Genomic DNA, 21,080 nt, shown 5'->3' on the forward strand with positions numbered 1-21,080 from the left:
TGTTTTTTTCAATAAATGTTTTAAAACTACTATGAAAAGCACACAATAAAACTAACTGTCAATTTTTTTTTTCTTTTAAGTAAACTGAAGTGCAAAATTAAACAGTTTAACTGTTAACTTTCCCTGGTTCATTCATGTTGTCTAACCAGGACCTGACGCACATTTGACGTGATGTTAAGCCGCAGCAAGTAGCAGCATTAACTGACAAGGAGGACTTGCTTGACGTTTTTTGGGGTCAATATCGGCTGCTGGTATCTGCTGCCTTAACAAGTATCAGTACCTTATAAAAAAATGCTGGTATGAGTACCCGCCCATCCCTCATTTAAACTGTAAAATAATCTTAAAAGCTTGAAAACTTAGTTTGAAAATTTTCTCCAGATTTCAAACAGCCACAAGAAAAGTATTCAGTTTTAATTTCAACCACCCACTTTGAGCCTTTGATACTGAGGCCGGGTTGAACTGGATTGTTTTCCTGGTTTATGTAGGAAGTTCTGTGCTTTCCCTCTGCATGAGATCAGTTTCCATAAAGATTTGCTGTCAGTAGTCAGTACGCCAAACGTCCTTTAACACCACACTGAGTTTATATCTGCGTCTGGGACAAGCACACTCACGCACTCGGTGGATTTCACTCCTCCCTTGTGACCCTCACCATGTTAATCTGTGATCTAGCTGCCGCCTCGGGGTAAGGAAGCACACATAAGGAGATGTGAATCAGCTGAGTGTATCAGCTCACTTGATGCCCCGCTTTTAGACAGACTCTGTGTGTGTGTGTTTGTGTGTGTGTGTCACTGTTTGTGTTGCTGTCTCATCTCCTGAGCCACAGAGAGCACAGACGGAGACCTGAGGAGAGGGCTGCCCTAACAATCCACATGACATCCGCTTCCTTACCCCTAAAGAAACACACACACACACACACACACACACACACTTACAGCTTGTTGTGCACACTCACTCCTATGATTGTTTTGTTTTGTTTTTTTCAGAAGGAGGAAGAGGAGACAGAGGAGAGGTCAGAGGAGGAGGAGGAGAATCCGAGGCACTCCATATTTGAGAGGGTAGCAGCTTCTGTCAGGTCACTGTCTTTTAGGTAAGAGCATCACTCAGCTTTGGTGTGAATAATTAGCTTTTCAGTCACGATTCTGTCTCTGTTATGAAATTATCGCTTTGGTTTTAATAAATGTGGAAATCTTTCTCTGCCTTACTGGAACAAATGGAATAGACAAACTCAGAAATCCTTATTTCATTTTATTTTTTTCTTTATATCAAGTTTATTCATGATGATAATTTGGCACTTTTTAGAGAGTAGTTGACTGATTCATTGAAACCATTAGTGAAAACCTTGAGCTTTGCACGTCTTAATTTATCACTGTTGGAGTACAGAAGCTTCTAAAGAGAAACATTAGGGATAATCAAAACGCCATCTGTGATCTAAACAAGGAAATTGATGAGACGGTCCCTCATCGCCAATAAACTCTGTCTTCTATGAAAGGTTGGAGTTTAATTTCCTTGATAACAAATAAAAAGATTATTGGCTGACCTGTGAGGACCTTCAGTGTTCAGAGGAAATAGCTCTGAAGCTCAAAGCAGGCTGGACTAAAATGTGCTTTACCAAACTTCAGAGGATTTACCCTATCGAGCTGAACCTCCTCCGTGACCTCATTAATCTGCCAGGACCCAGTAGGTTTGTGATGAGGTCACACTACAAATGCCACATACTCCCAATCTATCACTCCCACGGTGAACGGCTGACTGGAAATGAGAGAGGAGCACAAAATGAGTCGGTTGAAGGAGTTTGTGAGAGAGATGAAGAAAGACACAAACAAGGTGAAGCAGAAAAAGAGAAAAGAGGAAAAGGGAGGAAGGAGAGTGATGGAGTAGACGGTGAGAGCTGATGGAGGGCAGGCGAGCGGAGACAAATGGAAGGAGTGGGCGGGGATGGTGCATTAAAGGTTGTAAATTATCCTGTCACAAGGAAAAACAAGTCTAAACTTTTGACTTCTGCCACGTGGAGTCATATCTCACTGCTTTTAAAGCCAATACATCCTGTTTCATTGGTTTCACCACATTATACGCAGTCTGAGACACTCTCACTGCAGTCGTGAGAGAAACAATACTGTCACTTTTGCATCAGTTATTTAAATGGTATTAGCAGCTGAATTTCAAATCTATGTTCCTGCAGTCTCCAGAAGCACTTGAATTCACTATGAATGAGGATCTGTTTTTTGTTTTCTGCCCTCTAGGAGAGCTGTTCAAGGGCCAGAGGTAGTTCAGCAGCCTATGGGACAGGAGGAATCTGAGTTATCTAACAAGGAGCAGGAGGGGAGTCTGACCCTAACTTCTTATCAAAGCCAACAGAGGGGGCTGTCTCCACTCTCTGCCTCAGGTAGGACACGGGGAGCAGACTCTGGCCAGGCTCAGTGTTGTCTTTCTTCACTGTGTGTTTAGATCAAACATTAAGACCATTTCTTTGAAATATTAGACATTAGCTTCCATGCTAGGCTTCAGATTTATGCAATGGTATGAAATGCTAATTCAGCTAGAGGTAATGTTTCATTATGGCAGTCTGCAGGGGATTATACAACACTCTTTATTTCATTTGCTACAAAAAGGTACTTCAGATGAATTTACTGAAGCAGATTTTTCCCTGAGTGGATCTTTTTTTTACTCCCTGTATTAAGAGAAAGTTTTTTTTTTTTTTACTGTAGATCTGATTCCCTTTTATCTAATCTTTATTTAATCAATTTTACAGCATTACTAAAACTTCATTTGGAAAGCAGTGGTGTTGGTTTTAGAGGTGATGATGTAGCCTATACGTCACAGGTGGTTATTAAAATTAGAATACCAAAATAATGCAACCCCCACTGCCAGCTGTAGCTAAAGCTAAAAAGTTGACAAAAACAGCAACGACAGATGGTTTTTTGATTTGAAAATAGGTTTTTATAAATTCTGGGAATTTTTAAAGTAAGAAGCTTGGAAGGATTTAACAACATTTTCAGGAATTTTTGAGAATTTTTATCAATTGCATTTACCTGGTCATAGGATCATGGTCACATGTATAAATATTAAACATTTTGGTTTGTTATAGGCAGACATGCATGCAAACATATCTAATGCAGTATTTTTATATCAAACTGATAACAAGAAAAAAAAAACAAACAAACAAAAAAAATCTGAAATTGATGAGACAAAATTTCCCAGGAATTCTTAGAAAAATTAGTTTAAGTTGACGGTGTAAAAACCTTGAAAATTTCCAATATTCCTGACCTAAAATGCTCACAGAGTTTTCTGGAAATGTTCCTGGAATTCATCAAAAATGTTCCCACCCCTTTGCAACCCTATGTGAAAATGATTCATTCTCTTTGATTTCAAGTTTGGTTAGACTTCCATGGTGCCATGGTACTTACTCGCCTCTTTATGGGATTAATTGATAGTGAAGTAAACATCACCTCTGATGGTATAGTTAGATAAAGTTAACAGAACTTATATTTAGAACATTCATGTTGACATTTCTGATTAGAAAACCTCTCCGTCCTCTCAGAGCTTTGCAGTTGTCCCACGCTCACATATAAATGAGGAAAATCTCACAACTTCTAACGCTGTAACGAACATTGCCTTCCTCCATGGTTAGGTATTCTTAAACAGTTAAAAGTGCAGTATGTACACCTGTGTGATATTGTGCCTCCAAAATGTCCTCAGAATATACACTGCAAAAACTGAAATCTTAACAAGTGTTTTTGTCTTATTTTCAGTAGAAAATTCCTTTTTAGACTCAATATGAGCCAAATTCACACGACCAATCCAGAAAAATGTTTTGTTTAAAGTTATTTAAGGACAAAAATGAGGTCTGAATTGCTTGTAACCAGTAAATAAATCTGCCAATGTAACAAGAGAAAAGTTACTTGTGTTAAGACATTGTTCTAGTCTCAAGGAAATTTTGACACAATTTTTTCTTGTTCCATTGGCAGATTTTTTTACTGGTTACAAGCAATTCAAACCTCATTTTTGTACTCTGATAACTTGAAACAAGACATTTTTCTGGATTGATAAGTTGAAAGCGGCTCATATCAAGTATAATAAGACAATTTTTACTTAAAAAAGACAAAAACACTTGATAAGGTTTCAGTTTTTTGCAGTGTCGATAAGGCTTAATGGTAGGCCAAGTGGTCCCAGTGTTAAGGAAGAGAGTTGAGAAATACTCAAACTGTCGGTGCAGACCCAGAGAAGATCTTTCCAGCAGGAAAAGTTTCAGCTCTCAGAATGAAGTTCAATCTTTTTCTGTGGCAGTTTGCAGACACAAATGTGTTTTAGCCTTCGGCTTTTTTCAGCATGACGCTTAAAGCACCAGAGGAAGCAACAGAAACTCAGCAGCGCTTGGTGTGTGCACATCTGACCGTGTCTGTGTCTGTGTGTAAAGCTTCCTCTGTGTTTTATCCCTTTGGCCTCCACAACACCGGGACATACTGCCTAGACTGAAGCACAGCATCCATTATTCTAACATCCTCCATATTGTTTTTTCACAGTCATTTGTAATGCTAACACAGCCTAATGTTTTTGCTAAGTGTCAACAGGCAGACGTCTAATTTACCAGACGTCTTCCTGATTTGATTTGATGTGGCACATGTGATCAGCTGTTCCTGGTCTCACTTTTATTGTATGCATGAATCACGGCTGTTATTGGGTTTTGACCAATCAGAATCAAGTGTCAAACATGGCCTGTGTTGAAATGTTAGAGATTTAATGTCATTTGGTGATACCATTTATGCTGTTTCATGGAGATTATTCATATGATCACTGTTCTTCAGGGAGCGACTTTGAAAGTTCAGTAAGTCCGAGGCTCTCACCAAGACTGAGACGAGACCGGTCACCTTTACCAAGGAGTCCCTCACCTTTGGATTTTCGAAGTCCTTCCCCTCAAGGAGCCAACCGAGAGAGAGCTAGCGTTAGTTCCTGCCCTGAGATGGTGGGACACACGGTGAGAGAAGAAAGACATTTTAAACATTTATTAACCACGTTTCTGTCTTGACTTAACTCTCCTGACTTGAGTTTGTAGCGTAACTCTGCTGGTTTCACATTTCAGGGTAACAAGGACACAAAGAAAAGCTCCACAAAAGGTAAAAAATGTGCTGTAATGTTTCTTAAGCTCAATGTTAGCTTTTAAATCAGGCTATGCTAGATTTGTGACAGGGTCTAGACCCAGGTTTAAAAACCATGTTTCAGAAAAACTTTGCCTTTATGAATACATGAAAGGTAGAGACAGAATCATAATGTGAAAACAGAAAATAAAAATGCTCCAGATGTTACAATAGTTGCTTGTCTGTTTTTTCTTCTTCCTCCTCACATCCTTTTGTTTTCCTCGCAGGCATGACGACGGCCCTGAGTCGACGTCGTGTGTCGTGCCGTGAACTCGGTCGACCTGACTGTGACGGCTGGTTGTGGAAGAAGAGAAAGGAGAGCGGTGTGTTCATCGCGCAGAAGTGGCAGCGCTTCTGGTTCATCCTGACGGGGCCTTCGCTGTACTGGTACAACAGCCAACAGGTGAGAACAATAACATGGATAAAAAACCTTTTTGTGACCGTTGGTGTGTTTCACTGCAGTATTACCAAATATTAATCATATACTTGCTTCCTTTCTCTTTTTGTTTAACTACGGTTACTTTCCTGTTTTTCTTACTATGCAGGATGAGAAGGCAGAGGGTTTTGTCAACATCTCCAGCTATAACATAGAGAGCGCTGGAGAGCACAAGAGGAAATAGTAAGGATGAATAATTCTTTTATTTAAGAAAATGCAAGAAACTTTGAGTTATACTCTTATCAATGAGGATTAAATCATTAAATACTTGGTTTTTATAAACATAGCTTGGAGGTTAAAATCAGAGGCTTCATTGTCCCTCTGCACAATGAATGTTTTCATTTTTTTATGAAACATGCCTATATGACGCAGGAAATGTGCAGAATAAAACCACCATCAGGGGTGTTTTCTAAATATTTTAGGAGAGGGAACATGTTGTGTCTTGTAATTAATGAGTGGAGCCATATCTCTGCCCACATTGAGTGTGTGTCTCTAATTTCTCTCTTAATGTGGCTTATAATCGCCCCACTTTCTCTTTCTCCTTTAGCGTCTTTAAATTGTGCCACGAGAGATATCAAAACTTCTTCTTTGCTGCCGATAACATCAGCGACATGAGCAAGTAAGTTGGATTGATTGCAGAAGAGGCACTTGTTCAGCCTGTCTGTCTGCTTTTATTTCTCCTCTTTATCACAGAACATGAATAGATTAACATTATAACAACACTGTTAAATGATTCAAGGGAGACTCTCAGAGACCAGGGACAGGAGTAGAATCCATCAGTTTTCTCTGCAGTGAGCACATCAAATGGGTTAAATCACACTCTACAGGTGTTGGTCTACACTGCCCCCTGCAGGTGGCTTTTTAGAATCATGTTTTGGAGCCTTTGGATCACATAATGTTAAAAAAAAAATCACTGAAACAGAGTTGCCTTTTGTTGATGTTGACATATTTATTTTATTTTTTATTTTTTAAAACCTCCAGGTGGGTTAAATGTCTGATCACAGGCATACAGGAGCACAAGCACAAAGTCCCAGGCAGTGAAGAAGGTGAGGATATTATCTGGATTACATTAGTGTTTGTATTCCTAATGTAAAATGAAAGTGTGAATTATATAACAGCTGATTTATTTGTGTACAGAATGTTACAGTGAGACTGAATCAGAGAGCGAAGGATCACCTTCACCTCGCAGAAAAAACAAGGTCAGTACATTTAATATGAAGCAGCTCCACACAGACATTTCCTGTAGGGTATGGCAGTTTCTGATTGGTCGGTTTATGTGCCTCAGAAAGCGCAGTCAAACACCCTGCCTCGCCCCAAAGGGAAAACCAACAAGGCGCCATTATCAAGTGCCTCAACAGGGGGCAGCAAAGGAACAGGTACTGTCCCAACTTTTTTCCAGCTGTCTTGTTTTCCTTCACACTTAGAAACCTCAGCCCCTCTGATTAAACTTAAGTCAAACTGATATTTTCTTTGCCTTTTACTTTCACTTTGGATCTTTAAACCCAAACTGTTGATGTCAGTTAAAACCCCTCTTAAATCTCTTTCATGTCTGCTCCTTGTCTGACTCTGCTCCCTGTCATCACTGTGGGGAAAAAAAGGACCGGTGGATGAAATGGGCATGATGCTGAACAACATAAAAGAAGGAGGAGTGTCTCTGATTGGCAGCGAGCAGCCGTTTACGCACGACCACTTCAGGAAATCGTTCATACGGCGCAACAAGAATCCAGTCATCAATGAGAAGGCGCACACGCTGCGGGCCCTGCAGAGTACACTCAAAGTGAGTCATTCAGAGGCACAGGTCACTGTGACACAGGTCTATTCAACTCAAAAGGTCAAAAAAAGTGACAAAGGGACCAGGAATGTGCTCAGGTGTATTTAATTTGAACCAAGAAAACCTGGAGTTGAACTTTTGTCAGGCTGAAAAAAGCAACAGCTTTATTCAGTTTCCTGAGTCTCCACCAATCTACACCAGTTTAAATGTCTTTACAATGATGTTAAAAAAACATTTATGTGTCTGAATCATTATCACTGATTTTTCTCCTCAGGCTAAAGAGGCTGAGCTCCTGCAGCTCAACAAGCTGTTGGACGGGTCTGATCTGACAGCCTCGGCGTATCGTCAGTGGAAGGAGAACAACGAGGAACTCGTCCAAGAGATCGAGAAAGCAGCCACATCAAAGGCCTCCAAAGCAGGGGCAGACAGGACGGTGCAGGACACACCCCCTGAGGAGGTTGCCTCGGAAACTGTCGCCACAGAAACAGCCAACACAGAGACCACAGAGACAGAGGGCGCGTACAGACTGAGCCTCAGCGACGGGGAGCAGTTAGTGGATGCAGAACCGGCTGATGTTCTCCTGGAGATCCCTGCGGGTTCCCCGAGCCCAGACGGAGGCAGTCCAGTGTTAGATCTCTCTCTGGGATCGCTGCAGGAATCAATAAACCGACAGCTGACTGAAATGGCTGAGAGCGGAGAAGCTGTGGAAAACTATTTTTACATTTAAAGCCCTGCTGGAACTGTCAAACTATTGCTAAATGTCTCTTTGGAGACAAATGAAAATTTTACATGCTGTAAAGTGAGAGCGCTGCATCCAGTGGAAAGGATCAGCCAGAATCGCACTTTAATCAGGTTTATCATTTTATCAGATCAGGACCCAAACTTCCAGAAAACTAGATTCATTTAGGGGCGCTGAAATGAACTACTTGCCAAGTGTCATTTTGACTTCAGTTTGTATTTATAAAAATCCAAGACTGTTGAGTAAAACAATCCATTTTTTTAGAGACAAAGAGAGTTTGTAATATAAGTCATGCCTCTTTTAATGTGACATGTAAATACAGTTGTCCAGAAATACTATGAGTATTTGTTTATTGATGCTACCTTAATAAAGGTATACATATAAAAGAGTTTGCATAAATGATGTGCTTTTGAAAACACCAGTCCATCTCCTTAATCTTTGTGAAATGACGGCTCTAGTTCAGTGTTTCTTTTGCTATAATCTGCTCTGAATACAGCACGACGCAAAATGTCTGAATGTGGCAAGGTTCCTGTTTTGATTAAAAATCAAGGTTAGAGCAGCTGAATGGAACATGACCTAGAAACCTTGATAAAAGTAGGTGTTTTATTCTCCATCATGCTGTTTTAAATTTGAATGATTGTGCAATAAGAAAAGATCTGAGGTACGACATTACAGTATTCTCCAAAAGAAAGGAAAAAACATCAGCATTTGCATTTTACATCTTTAAGCTGTAAAGCCAGAAGAGATTGTATTTTGACCTGAAGGAGGAAGAACTAAATCAGAGATTTACAGCTTTTGATGGCCAGGTGCTAGAGGTGGACATGCTCCCTTGGGTATTTGTTCAGCAATCCTCAGATACTTGAATATGGCTGGATATTTGTTTCCTTAGAGGGAGAACTTTGTAACACCATATAGAATTGTATTTCTTTTTTTTTTTTTTTAAATAAAAAAATTGATAACTCTTTACTTTAGAGGTCTGCAAATTTTATCACACTTAGGTAATAATTAGAAAAAGTTTTTTCTTATTTCTTCAAAATTAGCACACAACTTCTTTAAAATAATGTCCAAATATATTGTTGCAAGTCACAATTGGTAGGTTACTGTTGTTGTTTTTTTCAGTTTCTTTGAAATTTACTCCAAATTGCAAGGTAAGAAGGTGACGATTAGCAAATAATTTAAAAAAAAATTAAATTAAAAAAATTAAATCACAAGAAGTATTCCAACATTTCTGCTATTTCCAGAGAAGCAGATGATAAATAACTGCTTAGTTCTTGAACACAGAAGTTAGGTTCATTGTTTCCTCTTATAATCACCTTTGAAATGTTCAGTGAATAATTTCCCAATAAGCAGTTGATAGTTAGCCATTTGTTATTTAATTTCTCGAAGTTCTTTAGTACCCAGTTTGTTGATATGTATAATTGAGATCACATGCAAAATGATAAACCTTTATGATTAGGCCTATAATGTTTGACATGATACAACTGAAGGCTTCAGATGTGATATTCACCAAGAGTAGGGCTGTAAATTGGCCTTACCTGATTGTGATAGACACTGTGAGTACAGGCACACTGCAAAACAGAATCTGGACAGAAGTAAAGTGCTTATTTTCACCGAGTTCTCATAAAATTTCGGGGGTAATTTCAAATGAAAAATAAGAAAAACTTTGTCTAATTATTACCTAAGTGCGATGAAATTTGCAGACCTCTAAAGTAAAGTGTTACCAATAATTTATATGGTATTTTTTGAACAGACACAAAGGATTTGGAGCCAACCAGAGTGCGGGTCACTGAGGTTTAGTGCCTTTATTATTCACAAGTATGTTTTGGATAAATCATGAACCAAATCAGTGAAGGTGTCTCAAAATCCTGCCAGGGCCAGGTGAGCCTTCAGGTATGTTGTTTGCACAGAAAACATCAGTCTTTCTGTTCTAGCTGACTGCTAACTTTACAATAACTGTACTAAACACTGTTAGATGATCAGATTACACACAATCTGATTAGAAAAAAATAAATAAAGAAATCAGGTCTTTTCTTTTCAAAGTTATCATATTACATGAGGTCATTTTTTTTGCAGTTATCTAATTACATCCCATTGGATTTTTTTTTTTTTTTTTTTTTACCAAAAAGTGACTAGATTTCTTTAAATCAGTGTTTTTTCAGTGATGGCATTATGTGTAGTTAGAGCACTTTTAGAGTAATCAAATAACTTGTTACCAGAGTGCTTTTCAAAGTAATCTGATTATGGGTTATGGAAATTGTTGATCAAGTTATCAGAGCCATTGTAATCAGACTACAAGAGTCACTGCTCATTTTCATAAATGGGTTTTAAATGTGTGTGTAACATTTACATTATAACTGGTATTTCTATCATGACATCTAGTTTCAAATAATAAGACTTTTTTTTTTTCAAAGTGATCCATTTTTGAGTAGTTTTTAGCCCTGAAACTACATTATTCGAATTTTTCAAGTCTTTGTTTTTTAATTAGAGAACAGTTAGTAACTAAATTAGATGACAAGTAATTCAACAAGTGATTAAACTGCTTGAATACTTTTCATAGGTGGTCAGTAAATGAATATTTCAAGTTTTTGAGACAGTTGAAACTATAAGATATCAAAACCACACAGTGACATTAGCAGTGTAAGAAAGTGCAGGGGCAATGTTAATCTGCCTTTATTCTCAGAGTATCTATAACAGTTTGAAATATAATACTGAGTTTATATCTAATTTCATTTCATCTATTGTGAAATAATGATCCATACTGAGTGATCAATTGTTAAACTGCTTTATTCAGCAAAAGATACATCACAGTATGAACACAACATTAGAAGTAAACACCAATGATTCATTTGCAAAGAGCAAACAGCGCTCCGTTGTTCATCCTCCTACTCTGACACTTAAGTCTCTTCTCATTGTATGAGTCAGGGAGTCAGTAATATCAAATTCACTACATAAAATCGACTCGCTGAATATGTACAAACGTTTATCAACCAGTAAAGAGGAAATTTCTTCCAGTAGTTGTGACTTCTACAGTTTCTCAAAGGGACTGAATCCAGAAAATATTTAAAGCAGATTGCATATCCTTTCAGAGTAAATAATCTTTATTTGTAGGAAAATGTTTTTTTTTTTTTTAACACTATTTAACATTAAGAAGTTGAGGTACAACTCATGTTCCCAATCATAAACAGTATCTAAGCTCATCCACATAAAGCCACATGATATTCTTAGCTCCAGCTCTTTAGATTTATCACAAATATATAACATTTCACAGTTTGGGTCAGACACAAAAACAAATGTTGCTTGCTAACAGTACATATGCATGGCTACAATATGAAAGGCAGCACAAAAGGACCCTTAAGTCTTTTTCTTACATGTGGCAGCTGAAGGCAGCAGGAACTTGAGCTCTTTTTCAACACTGATAGTTTTAATGAATCTATCTGTCATTCATTACTTTAACATCTCGAGACTCAATCTATGTCCACGCCAGAAGCAGTCACATCCATCATGTTCCATTACAGGCATTAGAGTCCATTAGTCAGGCAGTGGTGACGTCCTACGGCTCACAGTCATTCATGGATTATCTCATGTCACTTGCTGGCACACTGGATTGCTGATAACTCTGAAACGCTCCTTCGTGTTGTCCTAACATAGTCTAACAGCTGACTTCATAGACATCTGTGTCAGGCTTGTTGGTTATCTCTGGACATGAGTGGCAGGCGGGGCAGGCAGGGGGCTCCGGGTAGGACGGGCAGGTTGGACATTTAGGCCGTTTGAAGCTGAGCAGCAGAGCACTTCCTCCAAGCACCTGCAGACATGAGCCCAGCCAGCCGAAATACAGCGAGCCGGCTGCGCGCTGGTTGAGGTGAGGGAACCTGGGATTATTAATCCCTTGACTACCCATCCCCAAAGTACCAAGGTTGTGTGTGTACACCCCGAGAGCAGTCAGACTCAGCACCCCAGCAATCACCACCAAGAGTCCACCTGTTGCTGCAACGCCTCTCAGAGGAAGATCCGTCCAACATCGGACCCCGATGCATGCGAGAACAATCCCAATGCCGCACAGGAACAGAGAGGTCAGGATCAAACCCTGAGCAAGACGAACCCTCGGGTCTCTTTGATAAGGACCCGCCACCGGCCAGCACTGCTTCAGCTCAGAGTGCTCCACCTGCAGGCAGCTCTCCCAGAGTCCATCAGAGCGAAGCAGCAGCACTGACCCTTGACCTTTTACTTCAGACCGGAACACTGACCCCGGCCCAGACATACCCAGACGCGCCTGTCCTTCTCTCCACTGAGGGGTGATGGCGGCAGTGAAGACAAGGACCAAACCCAAAGGGGAAAAGACAATCCCCATGACCATGGAGGCTGGAGTGTGCATCATAGGTGGTGCAACCTCAGTTCTCTCTGAAAACTCCCAAAACTTATATCTTCTTTCCTTTTTTTTTTTTTTTTTTCAGAACTAAATCATATCAGCTGCTCAGTTCCCGTCCTCTGAGCTGCTGCTCCTCCGAGAGACTCTGCCTGTTCTCAGCACATGTGGGACCCTTCAGAACAAGACTGTATCCTGAAAGACAACAACACAAACATGTTGAGTGACAAAAACTCATCACAAATGTCTCCTCTTTGTGTGACATAAGGAATATGTTCAACATAAACTAATCGTTTACTAATCGTCAAGCAGCAGAAAGCAAAGAAAGTCAGTTAACACGCTTCATAAACAGACAGCAAGCCTTCACCTCCATCCTCCAGCCTTCCAGCCGCAGACTCCTCATTCTAGCTCCTTGGATAAAAGAGAAATATTAATTCAGAGAGAGCATAACAGAGCACATCAGATCGAAGTGCTGCAGAGAGACGCCGCAGATAGAGAGGAGCTGGAAAAACAGAGGTGTGAAGCGCAGGAGTGACTCGTGTGCTCCAGCAGCCGGAGAAAGCAGAAGGCAGTGTGGCTTTGCAGCTCCAGTGTTGTGCAGGAAAAGACGGAGTGGTCGATGTCTGTCTCTGTTGCTAGGATACCACAATTTGGCCAGTCTCAGCGTGATGGTGTGTGTGTGTGTGTTTCTGTATGTGTGAGTGTGTGGCTTTATTTATAACAAGACCTAGTTAGGCTGTACGGTTTGGAGTCTGACTGAGTGTTGTGTCTATAAAAGTCAGTGTGCATGTGTGTGTGTGTTTACTGAAGTGCTCTGTACTGTTTGTGTTTGAGGACCGACGGCCGGCTCTGACCTTGGAACATTCACGTATGGTAAGTAATTATGTAAGGCCAGTGTCTGAATACAGAGTGAGTCCACTCCACGGTGTCTCTGCCCCATAGGAGGAAAGAGAGAACGTCCTCTGGGACGGGGACAAGACAACTTAAAGAGCTGAGAGACTGATGGAGCAAACTCAAACACACACACAGCCACACACACATACACACAGTCAGGCTGCCACAATCAATGTGCTCCTTCTCACACAAACACACAGGGCGACTTCCTTAATGAGGAAAAACACAAGCTCGATTTTCTCAGACTGCACACGTCAATGCTTTATTAATTAACTGGTTTATTTTAAATGTACTTTGTTATGATGAAGTGGATGTTTTCTTGTTTCCTCATCCTGCTGTAAGTTTTTTTTTTTAACGTGTCTTCCTATTTGCAGTGAAAAAATCAAAAGGCTGCAGTGTTTTCCTTCATTACGGTCATATCAAAAGTCCCATTTGGTAAATAAAATGTGGTTTTCCTTGCCTGCCCTTAAGATCATCCTTCAGTTTATTGACCCTGAAACTACAAAAGAGAAAAAGCCTCTTTGCTGCTTTTGTGGTCAGCAACTGGAAAAACATGGCTCCTGCAATGTGATTTGTTGTGGTGACGCAACAACAGGAAGGAATTGCAAAGGAATGCACACACAAACAACTCTATACTCAGTTGATTTTGCTTTCTCCTACATGCTTATTGTTTATCTTTGTTGTTTCAAAGCCAAAAAGGCAAAGTCAGACCTGTCGATATGAGACACTGACAAAGTGAGAGATCAACATTTTGTCTGTGCTGTGTACAGTTAACATCGTTTTTACTTATGTGCTGAAACCTGACCTTCAAACCTTACTAAATGTGTGTTTAATATCAACACGGCTTGCAGAAAGAAAAGAAAATAACTTGTACCAAGTTGAAAGACATCTTCGACAACAAGCTTTATCAAGTAATGCCGAGTGCTGCCCAGAGCCGCTTCAGCAAGGACGCGTACGTGCGCGCCAGACAGTGATTTACAAATGCTTGTCACTCCTGTTGGGTTGCCAGGTCTGACGACATCCTACACAGTAATTATGAACAAGCCTTTAGTCAGTATCAACGTGGTAAATCTGGAGATATTAAGAGAAATTACAAATTGGGAGTACAGCAGGAGAACGGGTTAAAAAGCAGGAGACTCCTGCAGAAATCAGGAGTGTTGGCAGGCAAAGAAAGGTTAGAGCCAGACAGCTTACTGCTCTGGTTCTTCTGGTGTGCTCGACGTGTTTATCTTGGTGTTTTTCCACCTCTGCATCCAGACCCCCTTCATTCAGGCAGACAGTCAGCATAGCACTTGATTATCATAGTGTCTTGCATTACATTAATTATGAGGCTGTAAACTGCAAGGCTACAGGTCCTCTTTAGAGGCTTGATTTGTGAAGCTTTTCACACCTTGATGATGCTATGAGGAGGATCTGTTTTAATTGGACTGCTTCACCAACTTCTGGCCCGTAGTCTCACGCACACTTTTAACCAGGCATGTTTTTGTTTTGGAACAAATATTCTTTGTTCATGACAACTTTTACGGGATACAACGAGGGAAAGTACTTATCAGGACAGGTACGTATTGCTGTTGTATAAAGCATGACAACAAGCACATATTGTAAGTTTGTACAGTACGTTAATAGCCGGCTTCATGTAGTGCTACTTTCCAGTGCTCCGACGTGTCCGTAGGCTAATGTGGCAACAAGCAAACTGACAGTTTGTACATTAGTTTAGTAGCTATCTATGGCGCTGACAGCCTGATGCTGTGAAACGTGTCCTTAATGTGTAACGTTAGTAAATCCTGATTAGCTATGTCCTGCCAGTCATTTACCAATCAGAGCTAACGCAACCTCACTCTTCATTTTATTGATAGACTCTCAAGTTTGAACAGACCACTGCAGAATAACTGCTGACTGTGGGCTGGTATGAATATTAGCACAAACAGTTTATAAGTTATATGTGAAAGTATAAAATAGTTGTTTGCTATAGCCTTTTTAGCCTTTAGCTCTGGCTGTATCACTCTCCCATTTAGCTTTCTTCTGCTCTTCTGTCCTTTTTCTGTCTGACAGTTGGGCTTCAAGATCACTTTTAAACTCTTCACAGCTCCTTTAACGCCCCCCCCCCCCCCAAAAAAAAAATAAAAAAAATAATAATAAAATAAAATAAAAAATAGATAAATAAATAAATAAATTTAAAAAAATAAAAATAAAAATAAAAAAAATAAAGAATAAAAAATAAAAACATAAAAAATAAATAAATAAATAAAAATAAAAATAAAATATGGTGTGTTATTAACACACAAAAATAAAAGCAGACAAACTTGCAGACAAAAAGGCACTTACACTGAAAGAAAAAGCTGAATACATACCTCAAATAAGTAGCGTAGCTTTGGCTTTCACTACTAGCACCTTAACACCTTTTAAAACCTTTTGCTAACAGTGCAGCCAACCAGGACTCTTATTTAAAAGAAGTTAGTCAACAGATCTATTGATAAAAAAATTCTGTTGTTGCAGATGGTCTGTTCTGGGTTTGTAAGTCATAAAACATAGTGTTGTTTTTTCATATTTATTAACTGATTTGTAGCAACAACACTGTTTATGCTTAGACCAGGTGAGCTGATGATGGTGAAAGCCAAAATTTGAGCTTCTGTTCGTTTTGATGCTCTAAGGACAGGATGTCTCACCTGTATTTAACCTACAATCCAGGGTGTTTGTTTGACCTTTGATGGCACATTACACTTCTGCAAATGTCACTTCAGGATTCGTGCCATTCAAAGATTCTAACAAAAGGAATCAAACATGAGATGTTTGTTGAAGTGATCTAAGTAAGTGAAAGGTATTGTCATAAACACATTCCTGACATTAACTGTGTCTTAAATCATAAGCCAGCATTATAATTACAGATATCGCTGTATTTCCTGTTCGGCTACTGGAATAGTTGAACTGAAGTGAGATGACGGGAAAGAGAGACAGATCAAACACTTCCCAGGAGATAGCAAGTGACTGAATTTTAATCCTGTGATTCATTATTATTCCCGAGCAGGATCTAAATTTTCTAATTTCTTAATTTTTGTGAGAAATGTTACAAATGCACTGAGGCTACAGCAGGCTGAGCAAAAAGATGCAAAGTCTGGTTCTGCAGCTGCAATGATTTGACAGCACTGACTTCCTCAGACTTGTTTTGATGCAGATATAGCAGGAGAAATGTTTGCCTGCAGAGAGACTCAACACTGAAGAGGCTGGTGATGAAGAGAGTGTGATGAACATACTGCAGGATATTAATAACCCAAACACCTTTCCTCACACATGCATGGATCCAGGACGAATGTAAACACACACTTACACACACATGCAGTCACTTACCATTCATGAGGGGATGTTTGTATCTCACTGCAGATCTCTGGCTGCCTCCCTCCCTCCTCTTCTGAACGATAACATGTTTCTGTCTCTCGGGCAGCAGATGGTGCAACCACCTCTTCATTATTCTCCTTCTCTTCTCCCTTGTTGCCTCAGCCTCTTTGCCACCTGTCTCTGCTGGATAACTCTGTCTGTCTCCATGTCTCTGTTTGTCCTTGTCTCTCTTTTCACAGCCTGCCTTTCTGACTCCTGGTGTATGTGTGTGTCTGTGTGTGTGTGTGTGCTCCCCTCTCTTGGCTGCTGAAGGATGTCTGTGTTACATCTAGGGCATTTTTTCCCCCTCCTGCTTTTCCTCTCCACTGGCACCAGATAAGAAAAGCTGTTAGCTTTTCTCTTCATTACTTGTAAGAAAACGTTTTGTGTGTGTTGAATGAAACACAAGAATGTTTTTTCTTGTTTGTGTTCAGATGCATCCTTGTAAAGAGCACAGTGACAAAGAAAACCTCGTACATGCTGATGATTCATGCTTTTGTTTGGTTTGCAGAGTGCAAACAGCTATTAGTGTTTTCCAATATGAACTCCAGCTCAAACAATGAATGTTTACATGCAAACAGACACGCCAGAAATTAAAGACAGCAACAACCCATTCATATACTTTTTCTTTATTTTCTTACAAAAGAGGCAAGATATGCTAATACAACCAGAATTGCCATGGTATAATAATGAAATATAACAGGGATACATGTTTGTTTTGAAATGATGCGTATAGGGGAAAAAAAAATCCTGCAACCTTTTATACACATACACACGCATGCATACCATGAAAGTCCTCTGGCCAGGGTTTAAGGTGGGGTAGGGTGGGGGTCAGGTCTGTGGTTTCACTCAACAGGCAGGAAATGTCCACAGGTTGGGCTAAATTAAGGCCAATACTAACTCTTGTGTGGTTTGTCGGGTGGAAATGTCTGACTTTTGGTTCTGAATTCAACCCAGCACCAGGGCTGTATTAGTTGTGAAACTAACAGGAACCTACAGAAACACACTTTGTGGCAGTGAAAAGATAAAAACACAGTGAGTAGGTTGTGGATGAGTCTTGTGGAAGAAATGATGAGTACATTGAAAGCAGCAAGAATAGCAACCTCTTTAAAAAAAAATGCTGAAAACACTCAAAACACGGGTCGTGTGTTGAGCTTTGTAAAAAAATTGAAATACATAATACGCAGAAATAATGCGCTGCGACATGGCTAGTTCATTAAACACTGTCATATTAAAATCTATTTACATCATATTTACAACATGTTCATGATAATTGCTCTTACATTAGAATATTAAATTCAATAAAAACCTCATAAGGACTGGGATAAGTGGTATGTACACAATGGAGAAGAGGCTTTAAGGTTGAGCTTGAAACTGGAGAGGTCTCCTCAGTCCAGTTCTTTTACTGGTTTTGGTGGTCACAGCTCACAATGTCTTTGACTGGGCAGTGCTTTTAGAGATGGTTTGAACTGGCAGCTGTGAGTTTTAATCCTTCAGTGGCCCAGGCAGCTTGCTTTCATACTTCAATGAGGGTGACCTGGAACTGACCAGAGGAGACCTCGGACATCTCAATGAGGAAGGCCGACTGGTTGGTGTAGTGTTCAATGATGTTGTCGTCCATGTTGACAAAAATCCTGGAGAAGAGATGAAAAAAAAAAAAAAGAAGAGTTGGTCGGGGTGTTTCACTGTTTCACATAAGTCACCAAGTTCCTCGTTTGAGCAACACGTCATTTCATTTAGAGGAAGCTCCTGAGCATAAAAAACAACAACAGGGCGGTATATCTCATGCATCAGTACAGGTAGTAAATCAGGTCACCTTCCTCCTCCTCCTCTTCCTCCACCTTCCCCATATTTAAGCTAACCTGTAAGTCTTAAAGGATTTAATGACTGAACTCATGCATTCTGCCCGCAGGGACAGGGCTGATTGAAGACAAGAGGCTAGGAGGAGGGAGGAAACTGTGGGGAGAATGTAACCGAACCTGTTAGCTTAGCTGCTCCCCCCCTGAAGTGATTGCTACAAGCACGCAGCAGGAAAATCACCCAAAGGTGTTTCAGTAACTCTCAGGAGGTTTTATTAACATACGTCCTCTGATCTCATCTTTTAATTAAAAGAAAAAGGCTCAAATGTAAGTTTGACAGCTCTAACCTGTGTGAGCTGCTTTAGTTGTGTTACTGGATTTTGGGCTAATCCTGCAAAGTGGGCACGTATGTTTCTAAAGCTTAACAATTTTCTACAAATAATCTACATAAGCTTTTTTTTTTAAATCACTTGTGTATCCTTTTATTTGCTGAGATAGTGAAACACATTGAAGTCTTTCCTTGTAGCATGACGCAGATCCGAGCGCTACACCAATGCAGGTGAAAACAGCTTCTTTTTCTGACCTTTGTCTAAGTTTATCTGATAAAAATGTGACAACAAAAAAACTTAAGAACTTGATTGACAACCTCCAGCTAGAGACAGTAATCTTCCAAAGCTTGGAAATTTATCAAGCTAAGTATCTCTTTTAACAGGCGAAAACATCCTGATGGTCCGATGAGATGCGGTTATGAAAACATTATTAAAGTACAACAACCGGCTCTGACTCATCCACAGGACTCCTGGAATTATTCTCTTTCAGTCACCCGTCTTTCTTTTTAGAGGAGCTACAATTAACACATTCCAGGAGGCCGAGCCAGCCAACTAACCGACCTACCCTGTCTGTCGACCTGAGCTTCCTTCACGACGGATAAGATTAAAATGACAAACTAAGCCTGAATTAATGCGTATCATGTATCTGGAATGATCTCTTTTAATCCCAACATATGCGTAAAAGCCAGCGTCATGATAGTGTTTGCATAAAACAAGAAGACACTCACCCTCTTTTGCATTTTTTGTAGATTTTCCCAATGGCGTCTTTCTGCATACCGTACTTTTCTGAAACCTGAGGGAGGAAGGGAAGACGAGGTGACAGTTAGCTTGATGTGCCGAAAGACAAATGATATGCTTGAGAGATAGCATACCATGAAGGTAACGCTATGCTAGTGTGATGTTGTTGGAGGGAAACAACAAAGAAAAAATGGGGGGAAGATAATTCAGGTATGTTTTTTTTTTTTTTTTTTTTTTTAAAGTACGTCACTTACAGCTTCTCGTAGGCCCGACAGTGTTGGCGTGTTGAGCATGAGGGCGTCAAACACCTCTTCAACGCCTGTTCTCACGTAGAGAAGAACTGTGAAAGAAATGAAAACATTTAGCAAATGGAGGAGAAAGCTAAAGGGCTAGCTGCTAGCATTAGCATTTTTTTTTTTTTATTTACCTCTTTGTTGGTCGTCTCTGCGTGCTAGCTTGCTAGGTGGGGAGCTTGTCTGGTCTCTGTTTTGGTACATTCTCTTCATGGAGTTCCTTTAAAAGAAGAATCAAACATTAGCCTCAAACAGACGGTGTCTTTTTGTGAAAGTTTGAGGTGTCTCTGTCTTCATATCTTTGCTTACCTTTCAGCCTCTTCCATGGGAGCAGCCTAAGGAGACAAAAGAAGAGGGAGACCTGATTAGAGATCTACTGTTTATAGTATTGCTTAATACCCCCTTCCCACCATTGTTTGAGCCCTTTAAAAAAAAGCAATGTTATCATGTCTTTAAGACTCCATTTCCCATAACCCCTGAGAGACAACATGAGCATGGCTGCTGATGCAGAAACACAGATAGAAGCGCCCTGCTCTTTATCGTACTGGTCAATCAAAGATGTTTTCTGACTTTTGTGGATTTTTTATGTCATTTTGTAATCATGGGAGGTTGGGGGGGGGCCTTTCCACTACACTCCTGTCTGCGACTCCAGACTGCACAGCGTGGGAAAACTGGCCTGTCTGAACAGCACCCTCACCTCAGTGTCTCTGCAAGTGTGTGTAAGTGAAAGCCACAGGAAATATGAGGGTGGTGCATACTATAAGCTTCAACAGGTGTGTGTGTGTGTGTGTGTTTTCACCATAACCCCCATCACCTAATATCAGTGTCAGTTGCTGCAGCGGCTTGTACCAGCGCCTGGTTTCGACTCCAATTAGCTCACCTGATCTTTCCCCTCACTTTCACTGACACCCCCCTCCTTTTCCCAGCCCACTTTTCCCACCACATACTTTCCCACAGTTTTTTCCCTGCCTCTCTCGTGCCTGTCCTATCGCCTGCAGGGATTCAAGGGTCGGGACCATGATTCACTCAACGAAGGGATTTACCAGCAATAACAAAGTGTGGTTGAAGGAGGACGTACCATGCGCTGTAAGCTGGAGAGGTGTGTTTCTGGGATGAAGAGGACAGGCTGGGTGACGTGGTCGTCCAAGGTCTTGAAGAAGGTGCTTTCATTGCTGATGGAGCTGCTCACTAGACCTCTGCTGGCTGTAAATAAA

At 40.3% G+C, this 21,080-nt stretch overlaps 3 protein-coding genes across 5 annotated transcripts in view; 1 reads left to right on the top strand and 2 right to left on the bottom strand.

The window, feature by feature from the left end:
• cnksr1 (connector enhancer of kinase suppressor of Ras 1) overlaps window positions 1-8,515 on the top strand; it is a 31,380-nt gene extending 22,865 nt beyond the window's left edge. The window contains exons 10-21 of the mRNA XM_074691413.1: window positions 984-1,087; window positions 2,241-2,383; window positions 4,803-4,972; window positions 5,078-5,111; window positions 5,360-5,535; window positions 5,678-5,751; window positions 6,116-6,187; window positions 6,550-6,614; window positions 6,706-6,767; window positions 6,854-6,944; window positions 7,167-7,345; window positions 7,614-8,515. Coding sequence (XP_074547514.1) covers window positions 984-1,087; window positions 2,241-2,383; window positions 4,803-4,972; window positions 5,078-5,111; window positions 5,360-5,535; window positions 5,678-5,751; window positions 6,116-6,187; window positions 6,550-6,614; window positions 6,706-6,767; window positions 6,854-6,944; window positions 7,167-7,345; window positions 7,614-8,066 — 1,623 coding nt within the window. The 3' untranslated portion in view covers window positions 8,067-8,515. The remainder of the gene's footprint in view (window positions 1-983; window positions 1,088-2,240; window positions 2,384-4,802; window positions 4,973-5,077; window positions 5,112-5,359; window positions 5,536-5,677; window positions 5,752-6,115; window positions 6,188-6,549; window positions 6,615-6,705; window positions 6,768-6,853; window positions 6,945-7,166; window positions 7,346-7,613) is intronic.
• Window positions 8,516-10,846: 2,331 nt separating this feature from the next.
• On the bottom strand, window positions 10,847-17,008 carry cldn23l (claudin 23-like). 2 transcript variants are annotated; one of them, XM_074691314.1, is made up of 2 exons: window positions 16,681-17,008; window positions 10,847-12,636 (listed from the first exon to the last, which is right to left on the bottom strand). In XM_074691314.1, exon 2 carries the CDS (start codon window positions 12,451-12,453, stop codon window positions 11,728-11,730), a length of 726 nt encoding a protein of 241 aa, XP_074547415.1. In that variant the 5' UTR covers window positions 12,454-12,636; window positions 16,681-17,008; the 3' UTR covers window positions 10,847-11,727. The 2 variants fall into 2 exon arrangements, with proteins under 2 accessions (XP_074547415.1, XP_074547416.1); XM_074691315.1 differs by lacking the exon at window positions 16,681-17,008 and adding an exon at window positions 12,809-13,954.
• A 405-nt stretch (window positions 17,009-17,413) lies between these two features.
• The window catches only part of grhl3 (grainyhead-like transcription factor 3), a 32,355-nt gene continuing 28,688 nt past the window's right edge, over window positions 17,414-21,080 (bottom strand). For both annotated transcript variants that reach the window (XM_074692273.1, XM_074692272.1), the window contains 6 exons: window positions 20,945-21,069; window positions 20,176-20,201; window positions 20,001-20,086; window positions 19,828-19,913; window positions 19,564-19,628; window positions 17,414-18,341 (listed from right to left, as the gene is read on the bottom strand). In XM_074692273.1, coding sequence (XP_074548374.1) covers window positions 18,224-18,341; window positions 19,564-19,628; window positions 19,828-19,913; window positions 20,001-20,086; window positions 20,176-20,201; window positions 20,945-21,069 — 506 coding nt within the window. In that variant the 3' untranslated portion in view covers window positions 17,414-18,223. The remainder of the gene's footprint in view (window positions 18,342-19,563; window positions 19,629-19,827; window positions 19,914-20,000; window positions 20,087-20,175; window positions 20,202-20,944; window positions 21,070-21,080) is intronic.

This window comes from Halichoeres trimaculatus, unplaced genomic scaffold (genome assembly GCF_033239565.1).
Source record: "Halichoeres trimaculatus isolate MK-OKI-2021-1 unplaced genomic scaffold, fHalTri1.1 fHalTri1_scaffold_17, whole genome shotgun sequence".
Lineage (NCBI taxonomy): Eukaryota > Metazoa > Chordata > Actinopteri > Labriformes > Labridae > Halichoeres > Halichoeres trimaculatus.